Raw genomic sequence first — 13,597 nt, 5'->3', positions numbered from 1 at the left:
ACATGGTTAATTTCTTGATATAGCCTCAGGGTTCAACTCGCATCTTTGGGTTCTCCCCCATGATCTTATAGCACTTTTAACTTCCTCCATGTTTACAAGTCTCACTTAGTGCACTTTTGACCAGCCCATCCTTATGTTTTATTGCTGCGTTTTAACTATGTCTTATTAATGGTTGTGATTTTATCATATGTTTTTAATTTTCATTTTGGTACCTGGGGATAATCCAACCTCTTTTTCATGTTTCTAAATTGAGTTCAGGAGCATTTCACCCATTTTCTCTAAGAACTGTGAGAGTTAGCAAGGCAATTGTGCCTTCGTTTTATGCTTCTACTTGACAGGAATAAAATGAGCTTTCTACTCTGCAATTGCTTTATAGCAGTCTACTGGCTGTTAGGAATTGTGGGAGTTGAAGTCCAAAACACCTGGAGGGCTGAAGTTTGCCCATTCCTGCTTTGTTGTTCATTTTACCCCCCCCCCCCCCAAATGTTTGATGGGTTCTCTTTCTTCTGGTTTGGCTTCTGCCACATTTTGCTGGAGAGAATAGGAGCATTTGAGGACAGGATCCCATCCTGACACATCTCAGTGGCTAAAAAGCTTGGATAAGCTTAGTAACTTCAGTATAAAATAATTTGGTATTTAGCTTGTTAGCACAAAAATAAAAATTAGTGTGAATGCTTATTTTCTTTTCTTATTTTCACAGAAAACGGAGGTCAATATGCTTTTGTACATAGCGGACAATCTAGCCTGTTTTCCTTACCAAACCCAGGAAGAGCCACTTTTTATAATGCATCATATAGATATTACACTATCGGTTTCTGGTAGTAATCTTTTGCAGTCTTTTAAGGAGGTAAGTGAAATTATATTTTAATAATATATAAGAACAACAACTTCATTCTTATATCCCTCCTCCATCTCCCCAAAGAGACTTGGGGTGGTTTACATGGGGACCAAGCCCAATATAAACAAGGTTACAAATAACACCATCAAAAGCATTTAACAGTAAAATGTATTCAAACAGTAAAACCAATGAAATATAAAACATTATAAAACATCAAACAACCAGAAAATGAGAATGGGCAAGTGCTGATTAAAAACTAATAGGACAGGACAAGGATTTGTGCAAATGCAAAACTGTAGGACCAGGGCTGGGAATAAAGTTCTGAAGATCCAGCCAATATATTAGGGCTAGGTAGACTTAATTAATAGCTAAACCATTATTCAAAGGCACATTGGCACATCTAAGTCTTCAAGTCTTTCGAGAAGGTGGACAGGGTGGGGGCTAATCTAATCTCCCCGGGGGAGAGTACCAGAGCCGGGGGGCCACCCCGAGAAAGCCCTCTCTCTTCCCAGCAACAGTGCTTGTGTTGGAGGTGGGAGCAAGAGACAGGCCTCCCTGGCAGATCTTAGCGCTTGCGCCAGTTCAGAGGGAGATTACTTTATTATTTATCTTGTTATTTTCGATATAAGCTGTCATGGCTAGACATTGTATCTTCAGTCATTCTGCTTGGTTGTCCCCATTGGATTTTTAAATTGTGTATTACCTTGGGAGGCTTTCAAAAGCTGGTATAAAATGTTTTAAATACAAATATTGGTGGCTCACCTTTGGGAAAAGTGTGCTAGTAATGTTCAAGAAGAAGACTGACTTCTTCTCAACCAGGCTCTGTGAAGATGTCCTGCCCAGTGAACTGCTTTTTATCTGCCTTTCCACAACAAATACTATAATAATAATCCTTTTTAGCTGTTTACTGATCAAATTATGTACTGTTTAAGTCATGAGGAGTGCAGCTCAGTACAGAGCTAACTGGTAAAAATAAAAAATCAGCATTCAGTGACTTGGATGGATAGATGTGGGTTTCTGTCAGTCTGCTTAAGGAATCTGTATTTTACACTTTTGACTGTTCTTCTAAAGCCTTGTGTCTGTTTCTCTTTCAGTCTATGGTGAAATACAAAAAAGAAAGAAAGCCATCATCAGATGAAGAGAGCGAGAGTGAAAGTAATAGTGAGAGTGAGAGTGACAGTGAAAGTGAAGAAGAGATCCACAAACCCCGGAAATTACGGAAAAGACCAGGATCTGATTCAGACACTGATGAAGAGAATGATATAAATTCGGTCATGAAATGTTTGCCAGAGAATTCAGCTCCTCTGATTGAATTTGCAAACGTCTCCCAGGGTATTTTGTTGCTCTTGATGTTAAAACAGCATTTGAAGAACCTCTGTGGATTTTCTGATAGGTAAGGATTGTTTTAGTGTTGCTTGCTTTATTTAATAAGCCCTTGTGTCCACATTACTAAGATTATAAGCTATAGTATAGTATAGCCCCGGTGGTGAAGTGCGTTAAAGCGCTAAGCTGCTGAACTTGCAGACCAAAAGGTCCCAGGTTCAGATCCCGGGAGCGGCTTGAGCACCCGCTGTTAGCTTCAACTCCTGCCAACTTAGCAGTTCGAAAACATGCAAATGTGAGTAGATTAATAGGTACCGCTCCAGCGGGAAGGTAACGGCGCTCCATGCAGTCATGCCGGCCACATGACCTTGGAGGTGTCTACGGACAACGCCGGCTCTTCGGCTTAGTAATGGAGATGAGCACCAACCCCCCAGAGTCAGACATGACTGGACTTAACGTTAGGAGAAAACCTTTACCTATAGTAAAGGTAAAATTCTATTTTTGGAAAGTGAAAAAGTTTTGGTTTGCAATACAGAAATAATTTTGATTAGAATCTCTGCTTTCAAGCAAAAGAACAATTTCCTAATTTCTATTATTTGTTTTGTTCTTTTGTTACAGTAAAATTCAGAAATACTCTCCCTCTGAATCAGCAAAAGTATATGATAAAACGATCAACAGGAAGACAGCTGCTCACTTCCATCCGAAACAGACTCTGGACTTCCTTCGCAGCGATATGGCTCACTCCAAGATCACAGAAGAAGTGAAGAGGAATATAGTCAAGCAGTACTTAGATGTAAGTATTGAGGTCCTGCAGGTGCAATGTGCTCTTCATCTCTAGTGGGGTTGGTTCCAGGAACCCCCCATTGATACCGAACTATGTGGAAGCCCATGTCCCATTATATACAATGGCATATTGAAATGGTGCCCCTTATATAAAATGGGAAATCAAGGTTTGATTTGTGGAATTTCTAAAATATATTTTCAAGCTTTGAATGGTGGAGTCTGTGAATGCAGGATCCATGGGTACAAAGGGCCAACTGTGTTCTTTATCAGTTTTATTTATAAGAGATTTAGACTCGTATTTTTAAGTTCTGTCGCATTTGTATTATTTAGAATACGATGGCAATCATGTGGCTTTCCAGATGTTGTTTAAAGTCAGCTTCCAGCATTTCCCATAATTATCTATGCTGCCTAGACTGACTGGAAATTGCTGTCAGGCAACATATGCAAGCCATATTTTCCCACCTCTAATTTAGGAGCTGAATAAGAGCCATAGTGGCATTGTTTTTTTTCCCTCAGAGGCAACAACTTTAAGTTACACTGACTTGTACAGGCACACCCCCACCACCAGCCCCCAAGTTTTTGATGACTTCTTTTCCAACATTTTGATGTTTCAACAGATCAAAATTATAGCTACTCAACCCCTAGTTTCCTCTTTGAATCATTGCTGCTGCTTTTTGGGGAAAGCTGCTTTTTCTTTCTCTCAGTGAACTTGGCACTATCTGGTAGGCTTGGCCCTGGATCAGTTTGACCAAAAGTGATTTGTAATAATTGGTGGTTCATTTCGTATAATCCCTCAAAAACAAAATGGGGAGGAGGGAATCTTAAAGCCAGCAAAAACGGATCAAAAGAGCCGGATTTATCGGCTACTAGAAAGGATGGAGTTAAGTCTGCAATATACCTGAGGGGGTTCCTGGAGAAGATTGGATTAACTGTAGTCTGCTGCTGGGGCTCCTGGAGAGGATGGGATTAAGTGTAGCCTATTTTCTCCCTCCCCGGCAGCGGAAAAGTTCCCTAGCTCTTCCTCCAGAGAGGGTCCTGCTGGGAACTTGCTTTTCCAGCAGCACTTGCTGGCAGGCATTGAAAAGTCTTTGAGTTTCTCTTGGAGCATGACGGGAGTTAAAGTTTTTTTTTCTCTCTCAGCCAATAAAAGGTCTAGTTGTGTACATGCAGAAAATGAACACAACCGATGACTACAATTCCTAGAACCCTCTCTTGCGGTTTGTCTTATTTTTTAAAATGTCATGGTAAAAACTTAAAATAATTCTAAAAAATCAGTAGATTGGAGATTTGTTCTCAAACTTGGCAGGCCTTCAGTCGTAAGTGGAGTCTAAAACTGAGGTAGGTTTCATGTAGATAAACCTTAAAATGGCTGAGGATTGAGCCTTTAAAGTTTCCTATGGTAGTCAATGGGCCAAATCTTTGCCGAATGAAAACGGCAACACTCCTCCCAATTCGAGTAACTTCCCAGTAAACAGAATGAGGGGTAAGCCAAAAACAGACCCTGAAACGGCATGCCGTTTGGCTGAATTGAACAAGTCTACTATCTAGTATTCACTCTTGAATTTGTAGTTTAACCTGGGTTTTCAACTGATTACATTTTTTGACAGTAGTCCTGTCACTAACGTGTCAGATAAATGGGAGCTCCCTGTACAGCAGATTTGCTTACTGGAGAATATTTGTGTTATGCAAAGAATTTGCCAGTCTAAAGACTTTGGGTAAATATCTTGCCTTGAAGCTTGCCATATATTCTACTCCTAAATTATGCAAGTAAATATCTGCCTTCACCTACTGAGGACCATGCTTAATACTTCGGTTTTTAGATATTATACATTAGATCCCCTCATCTATATTTAATTATGGTGACAACTTGGGGTAAAGGGGACAACGGTAACTATTTTATCACTACTTTGTAAACCATTGGGAACTAAAAGTGAGAGAAATTGTTGTTTAATTTGTTGTTCTAATTAATTTAAGCTAATGAAAAAATGAACAATTTTTATGCAGTTTGTATATACTGCTTGCTTGGAATCATAGTTAGAAGAGACCACGAGAATCATCCAGTCCAACTCTTTGCCATGCAGGAACATGTAATCAAGCGCTCTCAATAAATGGTCATCTAGCCTTTGCTTAAACCAGGGGTCCACAAACTTTTTAAGCAAGGGCCAAGTTCATGTTCCCTCAGCCCGTTGGAGGGCCGGACTATAGTTTTTTAAAAAAACTACGAACAAATTCCTATGCACACTGCACATATCCTATTTTGAAGGAAACAAACAAAACGGGAACAAATATAGCCTCAATGTTAATAATCATCATCATAATAAAAACAATAAAGAGGGTTGGAAGAGACCCCTTGGGACGTTTAGTCCAACCCCTTCTGCCTTTGTGCACCAAAAGCACAAGCAAAGCAACCCCGACAGATGGCCACACAGCCTCAATGTTGTTAATTAATAATAATAATAATACATCATACAGCCCTAAACACTTGGGAAGTGCTCGAGTTGTGATTTTGTGATACGAAATCCAACATCTACATCTTGTTTGCTGTGTACTGTGCCTTCCTTGGCAGAGGAGCGAGCCGCCATCACGGGGGCCGGATAAATGGCTTCAATGGGCCACATGTGGCCCCCGGGCCTTAGTTTGGGGACCCCTGGCTTAAACCTTCCAAAATAGAAGACTCCACCAAGGGCTGAGGAAGAATATTCTGCAGGAAGTTCTTTCTAATGTTTAGGTGGAATATTTTTTCCTGAAATTTGAACCCACTGCTCCGTGTCCTAGCCTCCAGAGCAGCAGAAAACAAGCTTTCTCTTCTCAATGTGACATGCTTTCAGATAAACATGGCTATCCTGTTCCTTCTCAGCCTTCTTCTCCAAGCTGAAACATACCCCACTCCAAGCATTCCTCACAAGAGTTTCCAGACCATCTTCCCTTTTTCTTCTCTTTTAAAAGCAAGCCATAAAAAGACTGATGTTTCTTTTTTTCTCTCTCTTTTCCTTCTTGTGTCATGGTGCTTTTGAAAATGCTTTCTAATTTGATCCCAAACTTCCCCTTTCAGTTCAAGCTTCTTATGGAACACTTGGATCCTGACGAAGAGGAAGAGGACGGGGAAGTGTCAGCCAGCACAAATGCTCGCAACAAAGCAATTACCTCGCTGCTTGGAGGAGGCAGCCCTAAAAACAATGCAGCTGAGACAGAGGATGATGAGAGTGATGGGGAGGATAGAGGAGGAGGAGGCACTTCAGGGGTGAGGCGGAGGAGGAGTCAACGTATTTCGCAGCGTATTACGTAAAATGATTTTTCTGTGCTTATAAATGTCAGTCTATAATAAACTGTACACTGAGTAATGTAATCCACATGAAAAAAGAAACATTTTGTAGATAGAAATTCTTAACCGTTTATACAACATTTTGTAGAAAGTTTTAACAAAAAACAATAAAACATAGAAGAGATTTTATCTAGTATAAAAAGAATTAATTTTCCTTTGGAATGTACTGTGTGTATCCTTTTTATTGTTGCCACGTTTTTATGTAGCTTTATGATTCATTTGTACATATAATTTTATATATCAATAAGAGTTAAAAAGACACGGGTACAAATTAAAAATATGTGATTTTGCAAGGATGTGTTAACCCCTTGGCGCTGGCGGTCGCGGTGCGTCTCATTGCCGGCAATGGAATGTGTGCCGGGGAATCCCAACTCCCGGCGTCAAGGGATTAAGAGCAATAAAAGCAATAATTTCACTCAAGTTCTTCTGTGTAACACTTGGTCTTTTTTCCCCTCCCAATGTTTTAGTCATTGAGAAGGTCAAAACGAAATTCAGACTCTACGGAGTTGGCAGCACAGATGAATGAAAGTGTTGATGTCATGGATGTCATCGCTATTTGCTGTCCAAAGTACAAAGATCGACCGCAAATTGCAAGAGTAGTACAGAAAACCAGCCATGGCTTCAGTGTTCAGTGGATGGCGGGCTCCTACAGTGGCTCCTGGACTGAGGCTAAGCGCCGTGATGGCCGCAAACTGGTGCCTTGGGTAGACACTATTAAAGAGTCAGACATTATTTACAAAAAAATTGCTCTAACGAGTGCTAATAAGCTGACTAATAAAGTGGTTCAGACTTTACGATCGCTGTATGCCGCCAAGGATGGAACTTCCAGCTAATGCATTTGTACATGCAGCCAAATTTTACACGAAACAAAATAACAAAACAAAAAAACTTGAAATACCAACTTTCTGGCAAAAAAATTAAATCCATTTAATGAAGAGTAAGAATGACACCTGGGATGCAGGAACAGAAGGAAATGTTTGGTAAACATTTTTGTGGGAGCTTCCTTCGCTGTTGTGCAGCAGAAACTTCTCAGTTCATTTTTACTCCCACTGTATAATAGTTTAACAAAAAATGTTTATATCTTGAAAAAAAAACCTTTCTGTTAAAAAAATAAACAAGTGAATGTTGGAAATTAGTCTGTTAATGTTCTTAATAAAGTGTTCTTGGAGTTTAACCTAGCAGCGGATGGCTTTCTTTAGCTTAGCCCAGTTTCCAGGGAAGCATTGTTTTTCCAGGCTGTAAAATGGCAGAATCTCCTGGATATATAATTTATTCTGTTGGGGGAAAAAAGCATGCAGTATCTATGACCTATCTGCAGGAGGAGTTTTTGTAAATGTAGATTTTGATGTATTAGGTCACCCTGAAATAATACGAGAAAAGGGATCCCCAGCAAATCTGGTGGAACGAATACTGCAATAAATTTTTTTACTTCTCTTTGTTACTTGTCTGTTTCCATTTGAATTTCTTATTGTAAAGATCTGTTTAAAATCCATTTATATTATTTTGCAGTCTTTTATGTAAAATTTACTATATTGGTGGTTTTCAAAGCAAGACATAAATATTGTTTATACAGTTTGTATAGGCTGACTTCTGAATAATTGGTATCTCTTATTTTTATCCCTTAAAAGGGTGTAAACACAAGTTAACTCCAGGGTTTTATTGTATCCTGCAATATTTAGTATTAACTATATATGATTTAGCACTGTGCCAAACACATTTTCAAGAGTACATTTTGATATAAAAAGAAACTATAGTTTATGCCTTGTATGCTTCAATTTCTTTCTGATGCTGTTGATGTGGCAATGTTCAAACTTAAGGGAGAAACAACCATCACTCCGCTTTGAGCAACTAGCCTCTCATATTCCTTAATGGGGAGGAGTATTTCAGAGTTTTGAATATTTTGTTGAATGTAGTTTTCAGAGCTGAAAACTCAAAAATTCTGGCAGCACTCCTGGTGCTCTCTTGCCGATTCATAGTATGTAAATGTCAGAGGAGTGAATACAGATTTTGTAACTTATACTTGTGCTAACAAGTGTTTCTTAAATGGTTTTTTAACAGTTGGGTGGGAAAACTTGGTTGTATGGTACGCAGGTTTTTTAATTACTTGAAAACTGTTTTCACCTTTTATACACTGAAGATGCTATTTTTCACAGTCTCTGGAGTGGTTGCTTCAATATGTGTTGTCACCAGCCTTTCATAAGCTGTTCTACATTCTGGATAGTAACGTAAGAGAGTTAATTTCTGTGTTGTGACATGAACAGAAGAGATGAGTAGCATCAACGTTAATTGGCAGATAACTATTTTAAAGACTTCTGTGTTTTCACCTTTATTTAAAAACAGGTTTTCATCAAAAAGATTTTGGATGCATACATTTTCTATAAATATATCTATCTATATATATATGACGGGGTTTGTTTTTTTTATTAATTTACAAAGCTAGTGTGTTACTTGATCTGTGAGGAATAGTAACACAATGTTCAAATTCATTTTCTTGTACAGAATTCAAGAATTAAACTGACATGACTAATTTATCAGAATATTTAATAATTTTATGGAATATTTTTCTTTTCCGCTTTGCCTTAATATTGTACTGTATGTGCTTCTGGGATAAAATCAGTTTTTAAACCTGGGGAAACATTACACTGTCAATAATTGAATTATTATCTTTTACCTGTGGTTTATGATGAGACACTATGTATTTTACAGAAACCATACTGGGTGATTTAGTCAGTATCTGGGAGAAGGTTAAGAGATGCTGATATTAATGGGTGAATTCTTTTAGGCACATTATTCCTCCTAACTCTACTACACACATAGTGAAGTTATTACATTAAATACATATGGACATATTGCCCAGGTTAATCTCTGTGCAGCCAAGGTGCGGGTGTCTCTCTGGTTGACAACTTGGTAGGAGCAGCAATTCAAGCAACTCGGATCTAATTCCTGTCCAAAAGTGATCACAAGCCAGAGCTTTGCAATCTCGTATCATAACATCTTTCACGCTCCCAATCATGAAAACATCTTGCTTTTCCCCCTATTTATTTAATGAGAAACTTAAGAAGCCCTCCAATGTTCTAGCTATATTCACCATCTCATAATTTTGAGATAGATTATTATAACGAATGCTTGGAAATTACTGTTCTAGTAAATATATTGTTGCCCGATTCTAAATTTTATAAGCCCCTATATTCGCTTTCTTAGTACCCATTTTAGGTGTACAGAAATTAATTCATTATTTTTCAGCAGCTTGTGTTGTTACAGACTCTAGTTTAATACTTACTGTTCCACCAGCTAAAAGAATGTTAAGATGCAGGTTCTTCATGCAGGAAGCCCTTACCAAGTTTTCCATCTTCTCCAGCTTGAGCATCTTACATTTTCTCCTGATAACTTTCCATATCTCCAGACCCACTATCTGCCACGATATAGTTTCCCCTCCATTTTTAACTGTCACTTTAATATTGACCGCTCTTTCACCATTCCCATGGTCAGGTATAAGACAGCCACACATATGGGCATTACAGAGGTTAATTTGTTGTCTTATAATCATTATCCCAGAAGGTTAGCAAACAATATTTCAAAATTACACGGATAAAACTCCAGAAATGATACTTGCGGACTTTATGGAAGTAATATGAGGCTACTGCCAAGTTGCAATTGATTAGGGAAGATGTTAACCCGTCTACTAGTATTCCTGATGTTGAGCTGGAATTTATCTGTGAGCACAGTTCCATTCATACCTACATTTCAGAATTCAATGGGAAGAAATGACATATTGTATTCTAGTGGTGAATTCTTACATTCTGGAAATACTAGTTGTGTGGCCAAGAGGATTCCTCAATTCACAGAAAAGTACTGAAATTGGAAGAAGGGCATGTACCTTCCGTTTACCCTGAGAGTGCCAAGTTATCTTATGTGCGTCAGGAAAAACAAACAGGAACTGAAATGGAATGAAAAGTACAAAAGCAAAAAAGATGTAGAGAATCTTAATAGACCACGAGCAAAGCAGGAATCAACAGCATGATGCGACTAAAAATTAAAAATAAGGCAAAAAACTTCTAGCCTGTGTCAACAAAGTGTCCAGATCAAGACAAGTAGCAGTTCTACACTATAGTTCTTTGGTCAGAGCTCACCTGCGGTACTGTATCTAGTTCTGATAACACAATTTTCAAAGGCTATCGAGTCATCCAAAGGAAGGCAGCCAAGATGGTAGAAGTTCTGAAAACCAAATAGCTCAGGGAGCTGGGTGTATTTCGTCTGGGGATGATGGAATTAAAAAAAATAGGCATATTTACATATATGAAGAGCTGGCACGTGGAAGCTGGTGTGAAGTCTGATGCCCCAGATGATAGGATCCAAACCACTGGATTCAAATTGCAAGAAGAGCTTCCAGAAAACTTCCGGAAAGCAAGAATTGTTTCACGGTGGAACAAACTGCCTCAGAAGTTGGTGAAATCTTTGTTGATCCCTTTTTAACAAAGCTTAGATGGCCACCTTTTAAGAATACTAAACATACTAATGCCTGGCCTGGGTTTGGACTAGATGTCCCTTAGGGTCCCTTTTAACACTTTTTAACAAATATGTTTCAAGTCCACTACAGCAGTTTATCCAGAAGTAGAAGAGGAACGCATATTCTGCTCTCGTTACAGAGCTACTATAGTAGACATGCTGACAAACATTGCTCACTTACAAATCTCTTTATAGCCACTTTACACTTTGTTCTTCGGGAGTATACATGGAAGTTGGCCAGTCTTGGGAACATTACAGCATTTGGTTTCCCAAGATTAAGAGCTACTATAATATAGGGACTGGTATGCAGAGCCATATTTTTACAATGGTGCAGTATCCTGAGAACATAATAAACACACTGTGATATGATGCCAGTACTACTCGATTTTTCATAAGCAGTTGGCCTGGCACCTGTTATCCATCTGGAAAGGATAAAGAACATCAATACAACATAAAAATAGCAAGGATTTGCATTTAGTTCATATGCTTTTCTTCAATTCAATATAGAAGAATACTATTTACATATTATTTCATTCTTTAGGATACATTTTTCCCTCTTGAGTTTTACAATTTTTGCACTGTGCTGTAAACTAGCACAACTCATGTCTAGGAAGATATCTGTTGAAAGAAATGGCTATACAGTCTAATATGTCAAGAGTTTCTCCACGTGCAGGAAGGCTTCAGATCTGTAGCAAATTCCCTGTTTCACAATTTCCAGGAAACAATCTGTTCTGTTTCTCCAATAAAGTGAATAATTCCACAAGAGGATTTAAGACATTAAGAATGTACTAAGCTTTTAAAGAACTTTCAGGTGGATTTTCCATTTGATATAGCTGCAGCGTCCATATGAAACAAAGATGCATCTTATGAAGAAGCTCAAAAATTACAAGTCTGCCCTGTTATATGAAAGCTCTTTTAAACAATCAGTATAGTACTGCTCAGGATCTTGGCTGCAATACTCTGAAGAATATTTAAGGGCATCTGTTTTAGCCTCGAATGTTGCTTTTTCCCCTCCTTTTTGGGATAATCTCTTTACTTAAAAGTAGCATTCTGTTCATGTTTTTGATCAGTTGATCAGTGTTCCACCATGTTAGACCAACACGTATTGGTAGTCTACAATAAATACATCAATTTAACAATAATTTAGGGTTCTACCATCAACCCACCCACTCCTTTATTTATATTCCACCTTTCTCCCAGACAGGGACTCAAGGCAGGAATTTACAATAAAATACATATACAATGGGCCCCCAAATCTGTTCACATTGCCACAATTTAATAATTTGGGTGTATTTGCACATGTGTTTTTTGTATCTGTGGCAGACCTCTGCAACACACAGCAGGCCCACTATAAATATGTTAAAAACATAAAATTAGATTAAAAGAGTATTAAATAGCAAAATAGTTACTAAGACAAATTTTAAATATAGCACAGTACTACTTACATAATGATAATTATTAACTGTTAGTTTTATTTTTCATTATATTTTTCATCATCATAAGTAAGATAGGAGCATTCTTGTGTTGAAAACAGACCCAATATATGGCTGGGTTCTTCCCAGACTTCCCACCTCTTCCCAAGACAGCACTAAGCCCTTCCTTAGATATTTTCTCTCTCTTTACTCTCTGGGCTTATGAGGGTGCAAGAGTTCAACACCCCCTCCCTTACTCTCTGGAGTAAGAAAATAATATTTACAGAGTCCCTGGTAGACCTTGTCATATGGATGTGTTACTTAAACTTTCCTGTATCCCATCCCAAAAAAACAAGTTGTTTTTTTTTAAAAGGAAGCCCATTAATAATGTTATATACACTCACACAGACTCAGATGCACACACAGGGGGAAAGAAATGGAGGAAAATGGCATATCCAGTAAACCATCTTAAAGCTCAGGGTTTTCCATCACGTCTTTCTTCGCTTGCAAGAACCAAGGTTAACAGGTTAAGATATAAAACAAGTTACTCTACAACTCCATGGGTTGTCATTATTGGCCCTCCGATCCCTATCAAAAGAATTAAAAAACTTAGTTCATCAAGGTTTTTTTCAGTCTGGGATTCCTTCCTCTCCAAGAAACCGTTAACTGCCTGCTGACCACCTTCTCTCCCAGCTCCCAATAGCAAACGGAACTGTGAATGTTGGAGCCAATCAGTTCTCTCCACCTTCTCGCCTTTGCTCAGTCCCTGAGTAGCTGCAGCCTATCCCTGGTGAGCTTGTCTAAACTTGAAATTTTAGAATGGGCATGTCCAGAGTGTTACCACAGTGGTTAAACCATTACACCAGGCACCCTCAAACTGCAGCCCTCCAGCTGAATGGGCTGCCAACTTCCAGAAGCCCTGGCCAACTTGTTCAATGTCAGGAATTCTGGGAGTTGGAGGCCCAAACAGCTGAAGGGGCACAGTTTGAGGATGCCTAGGTTACACAGATCCAGCTAAGGAAGCATGTGCATATATGAAATCCTTTAGCTAAACAAGTAGCCGCAAGATGGAAGTCTACATTAATAAAGATATTATGGAATTATTTCTATGGAACAGATGAATAAAAAAGCTTGTCTTTTGATGACAAGTATTGGTCTAAAACCAATCATGTTTGTGACCAGCTAACAACATTCTTATGTCTTGTGTTGGTTTAAAACCTTTTCTAGCTGGTTTTATATTAAGTTGACTAGAGGACAGCTTTTGCAGATTCAGATTTATAAAGAGCAAACACCAGGTTCAGATTTATAGAGTTTCAAAAGTTATGGAGACTACTTACTATAATAATCTGCTTTGGTTAGGGTTAATATACTATTTGTACAGTATGTTTTAAAACAAGTAATAACATAAATTAA

General features: G+C 38.4%; 1 protein-coding gene across 5 annotated transcripts in view; it reads left to right on the top strand.

The window, feature by feature from the left end:
* Nucleotides 1-7,707, top strand: part of nipbl (NIPBL cohesin loading factor) — a 205,200-nt gene extending 197,493 nt beyond the window's left edge. For 4 of the 5 annotated variants that reach the window (XM_062972485.1, XM_062972486.1, XM_008116105.3 and 1 more), the window contains 5 exons: nt 701-847; nt 1,933-2,231; nt 2,780-2,954; nt 5,997-6,185; nt 6,734-7,707. In XM_062972485.1, the coding sequence (XP_062828555.1) occupies nt 701-847; nt 1,933-2,231; nt 2,780-2,954; nt 5,997-6,185; nt 6,734-7,099 (1,176 nt within the window). In that variant the 3' untranslated portion in view covers nt 7,100-7,707. Of the gene's footprint in view, nt 1-700; nt 848-1,932; nt 2,232-2,779; nt 2,955-5,996; nt 6,227-6,733 lie in introns of all 5 variants that reach the window. The other variant, XM_008116106.3, reaches the window with a different exon arrangement.
* The last annotated feature ends 5,890 nt before the right edge of the window (nt 7,708-13,597 follow it).

This window comes from Anolis carolinensis, chromosome 2, assembly GCF_035594765.1.
Source record: "Anolis carolinensis isolate JA03-04 chromosome 2, rAnoCar3.1.pri, whole genome shotgun sequence".
Classification (NCBI taxonomy): domain Eukaryota; kingdom Metazoa; phylum Chordata; class Lepidosauria; order Squamata; family Dactyloidae; genus Anolis; species Anolis carolinensis.
This window is presented reverse-complemented; position numbering and strand designations above follow the sequence as displayed.